General features: G+C 36.2%; 1 protein-coding gene across 1 annotated transcript in view; it reads right to left on the bottom strand.

Moving 5' to 3' along the window:
* FBN1 (fibrillin 1) overlaps positions 1-17,621 on the bottom strand; it is a 204,699-nt gene that overhangs the window by 19,812 nt on the left and 167,266 nt on the right. Inside the window, exons 38-57 of the mRNA XM_063449025.1 lie at positions 17,498-17,566; positions 16,757-16,882; positions 16,365-16,487; positions 15,617-15,775; positions 14,688-14,759; positions 14,480-14,605; positions 12,973-13,095; positions 11,315-11,440; positions 10,356-10,472; positions 9,028-9,156; positions 7,620-7,739; positions 7,400-7,525; positions 7,044-7,193; positions 4,073-4,138; positions 3,862-3,978; positions 1,600-1,719; positions 1,320-1,442; positions 995-1,126; positions 758-880; positions 207-413 (exon numbers count right to left, since the gene is read on the bottom strand). Of these exons, the coding sequence (XP_063305095.1) occupies positions 207-413; positions 758-880; positions 995-1,126; positions 1,320-1,442; positions 1,600-1,719; positions 3,862-3,978; positions 4,073-4,138; positions 7,044-7,193; positions 7,400-7,525; positions 7,620-7,739; positions 9,028-9,156; positions 10,356-10,472; positions 11,315-11,440; positions 12,973-13,095; positions 14,480-14,605; positions 14,688-14,759; positions 15,617-15,775; positions 16,365-16,487; positions 16,757-16,882; positions 17,498-17,566 (2,454 nt within the window). The remainder of the gene's footprint in view (positions 1-206; positions 414-757; positions 881-994; positions 1,127-1,319; positions 1,443-1,599; positions 1,720-3,861; positions 3,979-4,072; positions 4,139-7,043; positions 7,194-7,399; positions 7,526-7,619; positions 7,740-9,027; positions 9,157-10,355; positions 10,473-11,314; positions 11,441-12,972; positions 13,096-14,479; positions 14,606-14,687; positions 14,760-15,616; positions 15,776-16,364; positions 16,488-16,756; positions 16,883-17,497; positions 17,567-17,621) is intronic.

The following is a 17,621-nucleotide window of genomic DNA, read 5'->3' as shown; positions in this document are numbered from 1 at the left end:
TAGTAAATATACTCAGGGCAGGGAACACCAATGAGCAGGGTTCTGGCTCTTCTAGAGTTACACATATTGATGTTCTGCCAGCCTACGAGGTGTTGTACAATATGTAAATTGTAATTTATACTATATTTGCAAGACATGTCTACATTCTTTGAAATACACATCTATCAGATTTTGTCTTATATGCACACTCTAACATAAATAAATACCTTCTCCGCCGGTTGTGAATCCTTTTCCATAAGGGCACAGTTTTCTGTATTGAAGTGTGCCTTGGAAGGGGCAAATCTCGCAATTTACACTCCAACCTCTGCCGGAACTGCAACAACATTCCGACTTAGTGACTGAGTTCCTGGTGGATGATCCCATTTGGCACATGGTATGTAAAACGTCAGTGAAGCAATATCCCAATCTGTTGTCTGTAAAACATAGAAAGATACAATTTCAGACATTGCAAAGCAGTACAGCAGACCCTAGGTAACCTGTCAAACTTAGTTTTGTAAACAGTTTGTAAGTTAGCAAATAGTTTGACTACCAACTTGTGAAGGTTGCAGGGCACTCCTGCCACCATAACTACTACATCATGCTGTGGTGTTGATCATAATTGGCGTGCTCCTCTATGGTTATGTATAACCATGAACCCTATGAGTTTATAAATAAGATCCAGCAGGGCGAGTTGTTTACACGCTCTTCCATGTGTCTTCTGACTGACCCTTATTTATAGGTACTTGCCATTGTATCACCTATTATATGACATTCTTACCGAGACATTCTGTTTCTGTAGAACTTGTATTGAAGCCATCAGAGCATTCACATTTGTAGCTTCCTACAGTGTTCACACATCTTCCATTTTCACATAGACCAGGTTTCTGGCATTCATTCAAATCTTATTCGGGAAAAAAGAAAATGAGGACATTCATTATATAACATTTTCTGGTTATATGACTTTTTTGTAAGCTTATCTTTGATAAACATTTCCGTCAATTTCGTTATTACATACCCATACATCCTTCGCCATCTAATCTACGTTGATATCCTGGTCCACATATGCACATATATGTTCCGATTAGATTTTTACAGGTCATCTGTTTGGATTCACAGTCATGGATTCCATCTTCACACTCATCCTGATCTGTAAGATATGTATTTTTATTATTATTATTTCACAATTAATTTAAGAAGCATTTCTACAATTTACTATTTTATTCAGAATATTTAGTATAATGATTAATCTAGAAAAGTTATTTTTCTTTGTATTATGATTAATAAAACGAAAATGTCAAAAAAGCTATACAGGATTTGCTATTTGATGGCACACAACTCACCCTTGCACATTCTTTTGTCTTCTCGCAGGACATAACCAGCTGGACACTTACATTCATAAGATCCGTATGTGTTGACGCAACGGAACGCACACAAGAGTGGGTTCTGTGCACACTCGTTAACATCTATTAAATGAAACAGCTATTATAAAAATGCAAAGTGAAATACATATATAGTAAATTATATTGTTACTCAGTTTAAACAAATATTAAAGATGGATTTATTGGTTTCTTTCATGAAATTATCATATTGCATCGTTTTTTTATATCAACAGATATATACCTTCACATGACATCATTGGTCCTGGCTCAAAGCCTTCCTCACAAGTACATTCAAATCCACCAATGATATTCTTACAGGTTCCATTCCCACATGGGTTTCCAACAGAGCATTCATCAACATCTAGAATGCAAATAAAAGAGTTAGAGGAATTTCAGTCTCCTAAGTTTTGCCTTTACTCTGTCTAAGAAACACTGTCTAGGAAACTTCAGTAAGCAAACTGTCATTTTTGGACTTTAGCTTAACAAGGTATCAAGGTTTAAGTTTAAAACGTTAATTAAAACATGAACACAATAATATAACTAAATGTTTGATCTTTTCAATGGTAACAAAAAGTGGCAAGTTTCTCCTCTTTCTCCTTTTGGGTGGGACACGTCACACCTTTTTCTTGGAATTTGGTTGCTTGTCAGTTTCCAATAAAAATAAATAGATCCACAAAGAATCACCAGAATAAATATGGGACAATGGTTGTAAATGCAAAGCTTTATTAAGCAATATTTATTCAATATCACTTTGTAAGATCACATCTGACGCGTTTCGTCTATAAGCAGTTGTAATCATAGATGATTAAGTCTGTATATAGACAAATGCATCAAATGTGATTTTACAGTGACATTTAATAAATATGGCTTGCTAAAGCTTTGAATTTACACCCATTGTCCCGTGTTTTGCCGGTGATTTTTTTGTGGACTTATATTCCTTTATTGGAAGCAGAGTGGGAGACAGCTTGGCCTGAGCACCAAGAGTTACCTGGGTAAGTTGCTTATAAGGAAGTTAAGTGGATTATGGATTGATTATCCTTTGTTTTTTATGCTCAGTATTTAAGTACACATGTTTCATTAAATACTGTTTGTTTATTTTTTTATTCTTTATTTTATTTGTGCACAGATGGTACAGACAATAGCCAGCGCAAGCCATTCGATCAACATAGATTAACAATTGTATTTTAATATCACAGAACAATTTTATGAGGTTAATAAAAATGAGTCGCTTGATGCATAAGTACTGCACCTTAGGTCGAAGATAAAGAAAAGGCAGAACGTGAGACAGTGTGGCATGAGAAAGAAATTTAAAGTATTGACATATGACAGATGGGTACATGCCATGGCTAGGAAAGATTCCTGGACCCTACAAGACACTAAGCTAGTCAGAGGAGTTTAAGGAGTTACAGGAATGATTGGAGAGGCAACCCCTTTCCTTACTCAGAGACCACTCAGCCCCCACCATCTGCAGGATGCAGTCCCAATAATCAGATGTAGGTCTGCCAGTACACACCCAGACTGCCACCCAGGCCATGTCAGATATCCTGAACTTAGTTCTGTACCGCAGTGTGGGTTGATGAGGAAACACAACACAGCTTTGGAGGTTGTGCATCCTTAGGGTCTCGAATGCTACCCGCCATGGGACCTCGGTGTCAATTGCAGCCCCCCGTTGAAGCTTCAGAAGCTGGAAGTTGTTTAGGTAATGATTCCCAGCTTTGACTGCAGAGGGCGCCAAGAGCCAAGTGGGAGGCAGACTTCTCCATGGAGTGCCCGGCTTGCAGAGCAGACTTCGCCGTCACTTTAAAAGGTAAGTGAGACCTCCAACGATGTCAGGCACTGATAGGCCCAGTGTGGACTGGGATGACCCCCCAGCCCAGAGGGGGGGAAGCATGGCCAGCACCTTGCATATCGAAGGCTATGGCCCACAGCTGACAGGCAGAACAGCAGGGAAGCAGCCGTCCACCCCACTCACCGTCCGAGCCGTCCGCGGTCACCGGAACCCTCACCATGAGTGGACATAGCGCAAATTTAGGGCTCTTTATGAGGACCGGCGCCTCCAACTAGTGTGTGTTTCACTTCTCAGTGCCTGCTGCCGAACTGGCCTGCTTAAATGGGTCGAAAGGCTGGTAGATTGCGGAAGCAGGTGTACCATGCGGCCAGCCTGCATGGCGGCCCGGCCCCACCCCCTCTTAAATACTGTTTTAACAACTATAACCAACTATTACTGCAGTAAGCAAGCCTTTGTTTCTTGGGGGTATCTTTGTTGAATATATTGGGTGACTAAATTGTGATAACTTTTTTTTGTTAAATTGTTGTTAATGTTCTACTTTCCTGAAATGTCACCTTGGATTTCAATTAGTGGTGTAGTAAAACACTGAGAAAAAAACTTCATTTTTTTTTAAGGTACAGACCCACTATTGAACTCATCAAAAATATTTGAATTAAAACATTAAGAGACTTTACAAAAAATGATATTATATAAGTGTACAAAACTGTAACATACCTGTGCATTCATCTCCTATAAGTGTGTAGCCAAAGGAGCATTCACACCGATAAGACCCATCTGTGTTGATACACTGTCCATTTTTGCATTTGTCAGGATCGGTACATTCATCCATGTCTATGAATTAGGAAGAAATGGCCTGATGTTTAATTTGCGCATTATACGCTTTGCAAACAGTAGTTTGTTCAACATTTAACCACATCCACCTTACCAATTCGTTCATCCTCAGGTCCAATAACCACACCACTTCCATAGGGACAGATCTGACGGAATGCATCTGCAAATATATTAAACAAGTTAAGTCTTAAACACACCACAGTAAACAAAGCAAAAAAATAATGCAAATGTGTCCTGCAACTAGGGTTGCCTGATTAGTACATGACTTCGGGATACCTATAAAATTCATATTTTAGAGCTTCATTTTAATCAACACAGCCTGTAGTCTGTATTCTTCTGTATGTGCCATAATTCATGATCTGATAATCCCATCTACAGCTGGAATACCCACTAAATATTTTCTGTTAAAGAGACATTTCACTGCCAAATCTTGAAAAATACTAAATCACTATTTAGTATGTATATCCCCAATGAAACCATGCATGCATTTACTTATGACGCTTTTTTTCATTTAGGATATATCTAAAAACAGCTTGCAAAACCTGCAGATCTCTTGTCTTAACAAGCCCTCCCCTTCTAACTGACTAGACTTTCTGTGGCTGTCCAATCACAGGCTTCCCACTGCAGCTTCATGAGATGTTTTTGCAAGACAGGTGCTCTGGGCAATTGCTGCCCCTTGAGTTTAGATCCACTGGGCTAACCAAACCAGGAAGTTACAGGCTTGGTTGTCTACTTAACATGCTGGGTGGTGTAACCAGGTTAATTTATAAAAGTGTAAATTTCTATTTGAAATTTGAAATCTGCACTTTTTGTAAAATGAAAAAAAGAGGACATATTCCTCAGCAAATAGTGTAAAAGGAAGAGATATCGGTGTAGCGCTCTATCGTAGTGGGTATATGGAAATAAATTAGTAGAAAACCTTGCTGTACCTTAAATAGGTTGGGTATACTATAGAAAGTCCCAGTAGTTTCGGATTTTACCTTAAATAAAAAACACAAATATACAGAACATAGTGTAACCTGTGTACAGGGTAAAATATAAAAATAAAGTGCATAGGTAACTGACTCACACTTTTCTGAGCTAATGTACTAGCTCAGGTATATGCGCCTTAGGGTCCGTAGAGGCGACCCTCACCCTCTTTTTCGTCCCGATTTTTCTCCAGGTGTAGTATCCTAGGTAATGGGTATAGGAGGGAGAATATAGCGTAGTACAGTCTGGTGTATATATGATATGTTAAGTAGGTAATACCAATATACTCACAAACCCTGAGCCAATATATCGGCTCGCTTCACAAGGTGTATGTGGTTAAGGACCACATTCCTTCTTTATAAAAGCAGGTAGCAATAATAGCCGTAAGTGTTATAAGTATATATAATTAATTTATTGTATAAAAAGTATATAACATAAATATGTATAAAAAAAATTGCTATATCAATAAAACAACACTTGTGGCTATAGTCCAAAAATCAATTCTGTCAGCTCACTGTTCATCCAGGACGCGTTTCACCTAATTGGCTTCCTCAGCTGGAAAAATGTTCATCTTTGAACATTTTTCCAGCTGAGGAAGCCAATTAGGTGAAACGCGTCCTGGATGAACAGTGAGCTGACAGAATTGATTTTTGGACTATAGCCACAAGTGTTGTTTTATTGATATAGCAATTTTTTTATACATATTTATGTTATATACTTTTTATACAATAAATTAATTATATATACTTATAACACTTACGGCTATTATTGCTACCTGCTTTTATAAAGAAGGAATGTGGTCCTTAACCACATACACCTTGTGAAGCGAGCCGATATATTGGCTCAGGGTTTGTGAGTATATTGGTATTACCTACTTAACATATCCTATATACACCAGACTGTACTACGCTATATTCTCCCTCCTATACCCATTACCTAGGATACTACACCTGGAGAAAAATCGGGACGAAAAAGAGGGTGAGGGTCGCCTCTACGGACCCTAAGGCGCATATACCTGAGCTAGTACATTAGCTCAGAAAAGTGTGAGTCAGTTACCTATGCACTTTATTTTTATATTTTACCCTGTACACAGGTTACACTATGTTCTGTATATTTGTGTTTTTTATTTAAGGTAAAATCCGAAACTACTGGGACTTTCTATAGTATACCCAACCTATTTAAGGTACAGCAAGGTTTTCTACTAATTTATTTCCATATACCCACTACGATAGAGCGCTACACCGATATCTCTTCCTTTTACACTATTTTCTGATAGAAAGATAAGCACGGTGGTATAGCAGCTCACAAAAAATTTGCTCAGGATAACCCAGATTATAAACTAAACATAGAAGCGCTTGTACTTCCCATCTACATATATTCCTCAGCAAGCTGAAGTGATTTGGGGGTCTGGAGTGTTCTTTTAAATATCATTTTTTTTTTTTTTTTGTGTGTTATATGGCATTTGATTTTACTAGAAATAATATCAAGGACACAGATAAATTCTGATCTGACATTAAAATGCTATTGTCTTTGTAATGTTAATTATAAATACTTTCTTCTGTAGGCTGTGGCCTAATTTGTTTAGAAACATTAGGAAAGGGTTAATGCTCAAACATGAATAGTTTCTCTCCTGCACTTAGTTGGCGCTGCCCGTAACAGTGTTCCTTATGATTTCTTTTGGAATCTGTTCATTTGGACTTCACATCCTGTACATCTATAAATGTTCTCTCCAAACTCGGCTTTCAAGTGAGTTTGAAACTAACACCTCGCCAACTTGTGGTGGGTGGAAAACTGCTTTTGTTGTACTGAGTAATGGTCTCCCTGCGGGATTGTCTGGGAATGTATTCTTTGTTGCCTGATTGCAGTAGGATATACAATGCTAAAACCATTGTGTAATAAATTGCTAATGCCTAACTGATTACAATAATACATGGGAAGCTTAGAAAACAAAGTGTTTGGTTTCTAAATGTTGAAGTAGATGCTGCCTATTTTCTGTAACAAGCAAGTGCCTCAATAAAGGAATGATTGACAAAAGTAGATACTGCCATGCAATGTTTAGTTATGTCAACACAGTCTATTGATCAGCACAATCATACCATCCCCTTCTGTTGGGCATATTTCACACGGGGACCCCCAGCCAGTTTCTCGTAAGGCACAGCAACACTCTTGCTTAGAGTGATTTCGAGCTTTGGGTGCAGTACATTGACCTTCTTCAAATTTCGTGAAACAGAAGCCCATTCTCTGATCTGTGATGGAATTTAATATGAAAGAAAATGTATAAGAATGTGATAGTGTCTCTAATGAAGACAGAATTTAAAAAGTATGCTAGCATTATATCAGATGTGAAGATAAATACCATTTAACCATATTAAGCTCAGATCACTCCAGGGTTTAGGTATGGTTATCTAACAAATTATTAATCATATAAAAAAAAATCTCTGCCAATTATTACCTTGGCATCTCCTTCCAGATGATGACAATACAAATCCCTCCGGACACAGACAGGCAAAACTGCCTGGTGTATTAGTGCAAGTGCCCAGGGCACAGATGTCTGGAAACTCTGCACAGTCATCAATGTCTGCAAAAAAACAATCAAAATATAGTAAAATACGGATTGTCTTCAATATGATCAGTATTCATGTGTTCATAATCTTCAATTTCCTTGTATATACCTTCACATGTTTCATTCTTCAAGACATAACCAGGAGGACAGATGCAACGGTATGAGCCATCCAGATTTTGACAAGTGCCAGGAGCACATTTCCCGGGATCGCGGGAGCATTCGTTGATATCTGAAAAGAATGAGGTGGTATGCTATCACGTGTTACCTAGAAAGAACCTTCCACAATATAAATACTAATGATGCAATGATTGATGAAGACTACAAGAACAAAAATATGCGAATTAATACCTGACTTGGTTACCTATAAAAGGTTCCTACTATTTTTCAGCTTTTTACTGTTATCGTGTATTTTTTTTAAAACACCTCATGAGAGACATTTTTTTCCACCCAAGAGTAATGTGAATTTGAGTGCAGGGCTTATTTCTGTGTTTTTATTAGCATTTATATTTCACTGCCATATTACAATGATGCAACCCACCCTGTATGTGCCATATTAATAATGTGCAATGGTTCATAAAAATCCCCATTTCTGTCTCTTTATAGAATTTTGCCTTTGGGATGAAAGCAGCAAGGCGAATTGTTAGTGTAGGACTCACCTAAGAGGTCTGCCTTGACATGGCAGGTGAGCTTACATGTTACATTGTTACATGTACTAAAAACTCTGTTATTTAATGGTGCATACGGACTTGGAATTGTGCTCGAGGGACTTTTAATTTTGTTATATTTTATCATTGTTTCATAGTTGTACAATGCAAAGGGTTACCACCCCTCTGATAAAGAAAAAAATCACAGGAACTCCTGTACAAAACTTGATGGTGACACGCTCCGTTTCAGAAATGATAAAGTAGGCATGTATATTTGAACTGTATTTTTTGCTGGTGAAATCTCTGCTGAAATAGGGGTTAAAAACATACCTACCTGACAGTTTCTTCTTGCTATAAAATGCTGTGCATGTCCTATAATGCCCAATGCAGTTACATGCGAGACACTATCTGCACTTTTTTTTTTTCTTCATTCTTTCTTTTTTTAGTGCATGTAAAATCACATATAGCATACCATGCCACAACAGCAAGAGCATGCGGAGTCAAACAAAGATTTGCAATAATTAAGTAGTGGTGAAAACTTTGCACATTTTTTAGGTTATTATCGCTTGACACAGAGTTATATGTGCACATTTTTTTTAGTGCCAACATCTGGAGTTCTGGATTACTAAAAGGAAAACATGAGAGTTCATCACATCCCAGCAGCGCTAATGGCCAGACGTGTGCTAATAAGTACATTTGAATGCTAATCACTCTATGCAACTTGTAGTTGTTTGGCTAGTACACAATGCATTGATGAGATTAGGAGGATATTATAATATGACACATTTTTTTGAATAAGTAAAATGATTGGCAGAAAAACTGTATCAGCTTGGGCTGGAAACAACACTATGTAGTCTGGTAATAGTTAGTTACCCAAGCATGTTCTCCCGTCTGATGCCATCTCGTAGCCTTCATTGCAGATACACTGGAAACTCCCAATAACATTGAGACACTGTCCATTTCTACATAGCTGGCCATTCAGTGTGACACATTCATCGATATCTGGAAGAGTAACACAGTATTATTTTACCAAAGTAATAACTCAAAGAATATACATTTCCAAAACACAATTACAATGTAAGTAATACAAAACCAGAAGAATTATTTCAGCTTCTACTGCAAGACCAAATATGTCCTAGATTTAACTTTTTTTTTTTTTTTTTTAACTTTAACAGGGGCCCAATATTTATATGGGGGGGGGGGGGGGGGGGTAAAAACACGAATGTTATAAATAAATACATTTATAATGTTAGAGTGTTCATTTAAAATTACATCTGAAATTGAGAACTTTTTCAGAACACTTTGTATAATAGAATTTTAATATCCATAAACAGTACAATTGTGCAATTTCCTTTTAATTGGTATTTGGATCCCCATCAAAGAAAAATACTTTTACGATTTCTGTGTAGGCGAACACAAATATTTGTGGGACTGGACAATAGTTTTTTTGCAGATAAAAAAAATGGCATTCTGTGGTTTAAAAAAAAGACATTCCACATGTTTTTATATGCTTATTTGTAATTTATATCTAAATCTAAAATCATGTATGGACATATTATTATCTAATCCATGTAGCGACCAAGTTAATAGATCACTGCTCATAATTCTTACTTATTTTACCTGTTTTTAACTCACACAAAGTTGTTCCCAGGCTGCATGTAGTTTATTTAAATTACACTTCTGAAGTGCTAATATTTTAATGAAGTTAATCTCTGAGTACCCTAAAATAACCCTCATGTGAAAATATTGTGATCTTGTGGCTTTTGGGACACCTCCAGTTATATCCAAACAATCTGATCTATAACAGCAATATTCTCAGAAAATGAAATGACACAGAATATTTAATGAATATTAAATATTTAAGTCAGAGGTGTTGCTAGGTTACATACAACCCAGGACAAAAATATATTTTGACCCCCACCTCCCGAGCAGTATAGTTTTTGTGTGTAGCACTCTGCACACCTTCCAATTCCCTTTTCTTAGGGAACTTAAGCTCCGTGCACCCCCTGCTGCCTATCACCCAGGCATGACTGTACTCCCGCCACCCAGTTCGAACACAAGTGATTTAACTATGCATCTTAAGTTCCTTAAAGGGGTTCTCAGTGGCTGTTGGATACAAACAAGAGATCTTTAGGCACTAAGTAATTTGTTTGCAATTCATTTTTCATCATAACTAGATAAAATGGTAGAACACATCTTACCTATACAGTCATTATTGTGTGATAGAATGAACCCATCGTGGCATCTGCAGTTGTAAGAACCAATGGTGTTTCGGCACGTTCCGTTTCCACAAGGATCTCTGTCACACTCGTTAATATCTACAGCAAGACAACAACATGTGGACATGCTCAGTAGGGTACAACATAGTGCAAATGTAGACTAACAAGGAATATTTACACGTTTATACTACATAGCTATAGGTGCAGAGAGTCCAGGTTGACAATGATGAAATCTGAATATGCATTACAGAGGTTCTAACTAGCAAAAAGAGAAAGTGAAGAAATAAATACAGGTGATTGGTGTACCCCCTCAAATTATTTTTGTTTGGTTTATTTGGGGTCCTGTCTGATCACAATACTTGGGTTGAGCACACCATCCCTCCTCACACAGGTGCCCCATTAGAAGTGATCACAGTAAAACAGGAGTTTAAGAGAGCTTCTTGGAGCAACTTTAGCACAATATTTTGTAGCTAGAAATTAGGGTAGACTCAGTTTGCAGTAGTGATGGGTTTTACATAGAATGGCTACAGGTGCCAATAAATTTCAATATTTTGTAGGTGAGATTGGTGATTTTAGTAACCTTGTAAGATTTGAAAGTATACATTTGTTGGTTGTTTACTGTTCCCTTTTAGGGCAAAGTAAAATTATTATACCTAACTGCAGACTGAAGGGTTGAAATATATTAAGTGGCAGAACCTTTAATTGCATAAATCGGCATTTAAAAAAAAAAAATGACTTTGCAGTGAATGTGTAGTATGAAAACCGAATTACAAAATTTAGGCAGTATAGCAAATATGACAAAAACTAATTTGAGAATTTTTCCAATGGTGCTCTCTTTGTCCAAAACCTTCAATTTATGTTTCAATCCGCTAAAATGTATAAAAGTTTCAATCCGCTAAAAGTGTAACACCGTAAATAGAAGAGTAAATATTGAAACATACCCATACACATCGTCTGATCCTCATTGGTTTTAAATCCATTGTGGCAAACACAATAATATCCACCGGTTTTGTCTTTACATTCTCCGTGACTGCACAAGTTGGGAATTTCCTGGCACTCGTTTCGATCTTAATGGGCGGCAAAAATGTATGAAAAGATGAAACAACAATACAAAAATCTCTGTATAAATAAAGAAATGCAGTCAGAAGACAAATAAAATAGCAGCTTCGGGAAAATTTTACCGGAAAATGTGAAGAAGAAATGTATTTTGCTGTCTCAATTAATGCAACACGTCTTTCTTTTAAACAAAACGGATGTTCAAAATCAAATTGTTTACAATGCCCTTTGGGCTTCAAAAATGATCAGAAATGTGAAGCACAAGGGTAAATCAGGGTAAAATAAATGTGTGTTGACAGTTCTCTCTTTCAGACGTTTTGATGAAAAATAGCAATAAAAAACTTTGACTGTCAACATTCATGGTCAATGCCAGCCAAGGTGAGTGTGTAAATTAAAGGAGGTCTTTGTTTTGTTTGGTTTTAGATTTTTAAAAAGATTTGGGTCATATTATCGCAAGTTTAAAAAAATCTAAAATTCAATGAGCACTAGCACTAGCAGAGATTCAGCTTGAAGTGAATGGGTATCTATTGGGCATCTTTAATAGGAATGGGACTTCCCAGTGCTCGGGTTATATATCGGCCATTTCTTAACAAGTTTGTATCTTAGAAAACACTTTGCAAGTTCGATGCTTTTCCTATTTATCAAACAGGGATGTAAAGAATTACAGGAAAATGTGAACTTGCCAATGTGATCACCAGTATTGTTTCTTAAACTGGATATTTTGCCAGCTTTCCTGTTCTACTGTTCCACCGAGTTAGTTACAATAGTGATTTTTGGAGAAACGATAAACATCCTAAAGTACTGTTGGCACAGTTGCGGAAACTCAGTTCAAATCATAGAGATAATCAACTCCCTCCAAAATTAGCAAAACAGAAAGTAGAGAAACAATAGACAATTTCCTTATGGGAAAATACCAAACATTAAAAAACAAAGCACGTCTTTGACGTATATAGGCATGTATTATACATATTAGACATGGTACATAGACATATGCATTCTAAACTCCAAACACTAAAGAACCCTGCTTCTGCCAAACTCCTGGTTTCTAATCTATTTATATTTTTTATCCTTTATGTTCAATTTAGTTTCTCAGCTGCCATTCCAATATCATAGGGTGTACCCCAAGGTTATGTTTTAGGGTTCACCTCCCTTCAATCTAGACCCTCTGTCCTAAAGTAACCATATATAGGTAAATGAAAAGTAAGAGTTGAGTAAGTAAGAGAATGAAAAGAGTTTTGCTCCACAAATAATCTTAAAACGCTCTTTCTTGCCTTACGCGTGCCCCCAACTCTCTGTTCACATTTAACATCTCCCACCATACATTTGCCCCCACTCCACCCTCCATTCTAACACAACAAATCCTATAAATTGAGCACAACATGAAATTCACAAAATTATGTCTATTATTAATATTTTTATTTTCTATGATGGGACAATATTCTATAAATCTACTTGCTACATGTATTGTCTCTATAACTATATTTTCTAATACTCTAATGTAATGTGTATCATGCAAAGTACAGCCAAGAAACCTAGTTCTTACCGACGCATTGCCCGGTTGATGTGAATTTGTATCCTGGTTTGCAGTCACAACGGTAGCTGCCTGGTGTGTTAACACAGTCCGCATTCCTTTGACATACTGGCCCATTCTGACATTCATCAATATCTGTAAGTGCATACAGAATTTAGAAATATCCGTTGTAATGTATATATTTTTTTTATGGTACGGTTTTAATTATTGCAGTTACTTAAAAAAACTGTGAATTACAAGAAATAAAAAAGAAATAAGAGTAGCAAACAAAGAAACCCAGCCTAGTGTAATAATTACTTATTAGAGATCTAGAATCTAAAGATGGATTGTTTGGACAGCTTGTAAAACAAAGGATCTATCTGAAGGGTGCTAAGTACCCAAAATAGCCTTAAACTTGCTCCAAAAATGTTGCCTCTACTTCAGGAAATCAAATCCTGAACTATTTGCTTTTGGCCACCAAAAAGTCCTAATACTTAACTTACAGTACTATACTTCATTACATCAAACGCATCCAGAGCGATGAATGTATAAAGATGTTTATCCTGTTTTGGAGTCATGTTTACTCTCACTGTTCGAGCTTTGCCCTCCCTTCCCAAACTAACTTATTTATTTTACCCTGACTACCTCTCTGTCTATATAGAAACTTTATGAATGACACTCTTGCCCCCTTGTAAGCCTTTACTGTGTTTACAGTTTGGCAGAAAATCTTCTAACTTATTTACAGGGCAGGATTTTGGAGTTTCAGGTTTCGGATTAGCACAGTCACGCAGTTGTTGATTTGCTGGAGGAGATAGGCAGGACACCGAAGGCCTCTGGTCCAAAACACTATGCTTTCTTTCATTTAAAGATGTCCCTCTAAGCCATTGCTGGGAATAGGATGAGTGGTTCCTAGCTTACACTAGCTCTGCACCTCATATAGCCTGCTGAGAGATGAATGCCTGCAATAGAAACCTGGGAAACTATTGCTACCGAAATAGATTTATAAAAAGATTTACAAAATATGCATTTGTAATTAATGCCTCCATAATAAAATGTATGAATTTTACATATTATGATAATGGGGGTCATAGCTTTATATATTTTCCATGAAGTTAGATATCTTTTTTTGTATGACTCGATGAAAGATCAAAATAATCATATAAATAATAATTACAACTAAACTGGCCTTTTGTTTTCCATTTTGTATTCACTCAGTTGATGTTTTTTGTTTTTTTTTAATTGATTGTAATTTTTTTTACTCACTGAATCCAGTGATATTAAGCTATTGCAAATGGTAAAACAGGTTTGTTTATTTTATTTTTACCTTTAGCGACAAATCAATAAATGCCTGATTAAATAACTTTGTAAAATTTGCACTCCACTCAACATCATGTGTATGTACAACAGTATTTCAAAATACTATCTTAGAATAGTACTGTTTCACACTTAAATGATCTAGCTGGGTTCTATGTAATACACTACTCTGCGTTTATTATACAGTTTTGTACGATTGATGAGAAAATAAAATGTCATATCTTACCTTCACAGATTAGCAGCTTGTCATTGTAAACAAATCCCATTGGGCATTCACATTTAAAGCTTCCTACCAAATTTATACAAACTCCATTCTCGCAGACACCAGGAATTTCTCTGCATTCATCAATATCTGAAACAAATGTTTAAGTTTGTGACATCCTCTGTGTACAACATTTACAAGCAGATCAAACTGTACATTAAAACATACTGACCTACTGGAAGCCCAGTGTAAATATCGATCACAAAGCCCGGTCTAGTACTTCCGCAAAGACTTGAAAAGTCATCTGCAAAGAAAGCATTAGCATAATTTATTTGGCAAGTATTTTAATTAGTAAATATCTATTTCATGTTGTTTTTAATAGAATCTCTGTTGAGAGTCTAGGTTAAGTTACATAAATATAAAACTGGCACAAAGGGGGATAAAAAAAATCACACCTAAACTTTTATTTCCAAAAACATACAAGGGGCTTATTAAAAACAGCTGATGTTTCAGTAACACATTAGGCAATTGAACTACGGCACACGCTGACAGGTAGATTTAATAGAAATTGACAGGTTACACCAAAATTGTGATTGCTGTGCCGACGCCACTTAGTAAAGGGTGCCAGTTGAAGTGTGCTGTGCCCTACATAGGAAAACGTGGAAACTGCAATGGGTGGAGAAAAATATATACAACAAACTATATTATTTTGATTAAGATTAATTATTTTCAGCAACCTTTAACAGTTTTTAAAATATATATTTTTTTTCTGATACCTGCTGGTGGGTTGTTCAGAAATTCGCCAATACGCAATTCTAACGTTTTTTTTTTTCCAAGTTAAGCTTCAAAGTACATTTTATGATTCCCCCAAAGAGATGTACTTATTTTATTTCATTTTAAAGAATTATCTCCTTGGGGTGTATGCACGACAAATGAGAGAAGACTTTGGAATGTTGTGTAGACTAATAAAACTTACAGTGTGCTACCCAACTATGTGTTAGCATTAGAATTCTGATGGCACGTGCTTCTCGTATAAAGAGTTTACCAAGTAATTATGAATTGGATGAATAGTAGACTCTCCATAGTTATGCTTATTACAACATACAGAGATACATGCTGCTCATGTAATATAATGAAACTATTGAAAAATGTGATACCTACCTGTATTTGGCAAAGGACACACTTCACACGGTTTGTTCCAGGCACGGCCAATATTGTATGAGCAACAACACATCTTCTTTGTCATGTTATAGAGCAATTCTCCATCGCAGGTTTGATTGTCAGCATAATAGTTTCTGGAACATAAACTCCTTCTCATATCTGTAAGTGACAAATATATATTCATCACAACAAATAATTACGTAACATGAACTGTTTTACTACACCCTACATATTATTTAATTAAAATAAAAAAGGAATTCCAGCACAAAACGGATCAAGTGATTATTACAGCGGGAAAAAAAAACAGGAAACATTTTAAAGAAACTTATATTGTAGCAATTTTTATAATTTATGATATTGCCATTAAAAGTAAAACTTTTTTTATAGTATGTCAAATACAGTGTAATTTTGAATTTCACAGTCTCTGAAATTTTGCTAATTATTATTTTTTTTTTGCATTGTAAAGTGTGGATACATAATATTCATTCAATTTTAATTACAAATATGTTTTTATTGACTTATTCGGACCACACAACAAACAACAAACAATAAAATGACAGAAACAAAAATTATAAAGAAAAAATACTACGTAAAATAGTATTTTGACAAATATGAACACTACAGCAAAACACACCATCTGCCACTTAATAAAATGGTGCACAAATCCCAAAGTTTACTTGTTTTTTTTTGGGAGATCATCATATCCATTACAGTCAAAGAGTGAAAGAATGTAATTGACATTACTTACCCATACAATTATTTCCTCCATTAACTTGCATGTAGTCAGGTGGGCATATGCACGTGTAATTTCCAACCGTGTTGAAACAGGTTCCAGGCCCACAGATACCAGGTTGTTCACATTCATTAACATCTTCAAATTGAGAACAAAAGTTTATCATGAAAATGTTGACAAAACAATTTCCTTCCTTAAATCTCTCAGCTGAAATGTGGTGGATGAGAGAGGAAATATAAACAGCCAAATGGCCATTTTATAGTCAAAACATTTACGCAAACCTCATGTCTGAACAGATTTCGCTTTGGAAATATTAGGAAGAGAGGCAAGATGCTAGATGCTAGGCTATAATCGGATTATTTTTAATGCAATCGGCTGTATATACCATGAATATTATCAGTACGCACCATCACAAACACGTGTTTGTTCATTAAGGTAATAGCCAACAGGACAGCGGCACTCAAAACTTCCAAACGTATTGATACACTTTCCACCCTGGCAAAGTCCAGGTAACTCGAGACATTCGTCAATATCTAAAGAGAAAAAGCAGGGAGCATTATTTGAGCATTATTATTTTATAATAAAAAAATACATCTTGAAAATGCCTACACGCATGTTAAGATGCCCTGTTGTCTTGAAGTTAATTTGATTAGCGGTACTTGATCTAGTTATCTCCCACACACAGGGGCACCTGAGTAGGATCTCCATTGTCCTAATTAATTACCCCCTGCCGGAGGTCTGTGTATAAATATGTGCATTGAAACATTATAAAGAATTCCTGTTTTTCACCCTCCCCATAAAGTTTCACCCGATGTTTGCAGGGGCTGCGATATATATATCACTGAACATTCTGCGAGAAAAGGAGAGATGCTTTGGCGGAGATACTCTGGTCGAGTATTGGAGCTCAGCCACAATTACAAAATACCCATCAGTTGAAAAATACTCATATATGGCAATGGAAGACGGTTTACTTATGCTCCATGGCACTCGCTAGTAATGTGTTTTTTAGCAGCTCCATAGAATAATTATGGATTAAATTACTCAGTCCTCTAATATAATATTTCGGGTGAATATTAGATTTGGGTGCATTGTTCAGCAAAAATATTTTATGCTAGATACTTTTGTGTAAGGTAGGGTTTTAAATTTACCTTCCAAAATAATGGTGATCGGATTTGGCCTGAAACCTTCACCTCCAGGACACAAGGTTTTATATTCACCTAGAGAGATAACACATTTTACAACTCATATAAAGACTTTTCAAGCAGATCTTAA

The sequence above is a fragment of the Pelobates fuscus genome, chromosome 3, assembly GCF_036172605.1.
Source record: "Pelobates fuscus isolate aPelFus1 chromosome 3, aPelFus1.pri, whole genome shotgun sequence".
Classification (NCBI taxonomy): Eukaryota; Metazoa; Chordata; class Amphibia; order Anura; family Pelobatidae; genus Pelobates; species Pelobates fuscus.
This window is presented reverse-complemented; position numbering and strand designations above follow the sequence as displayed.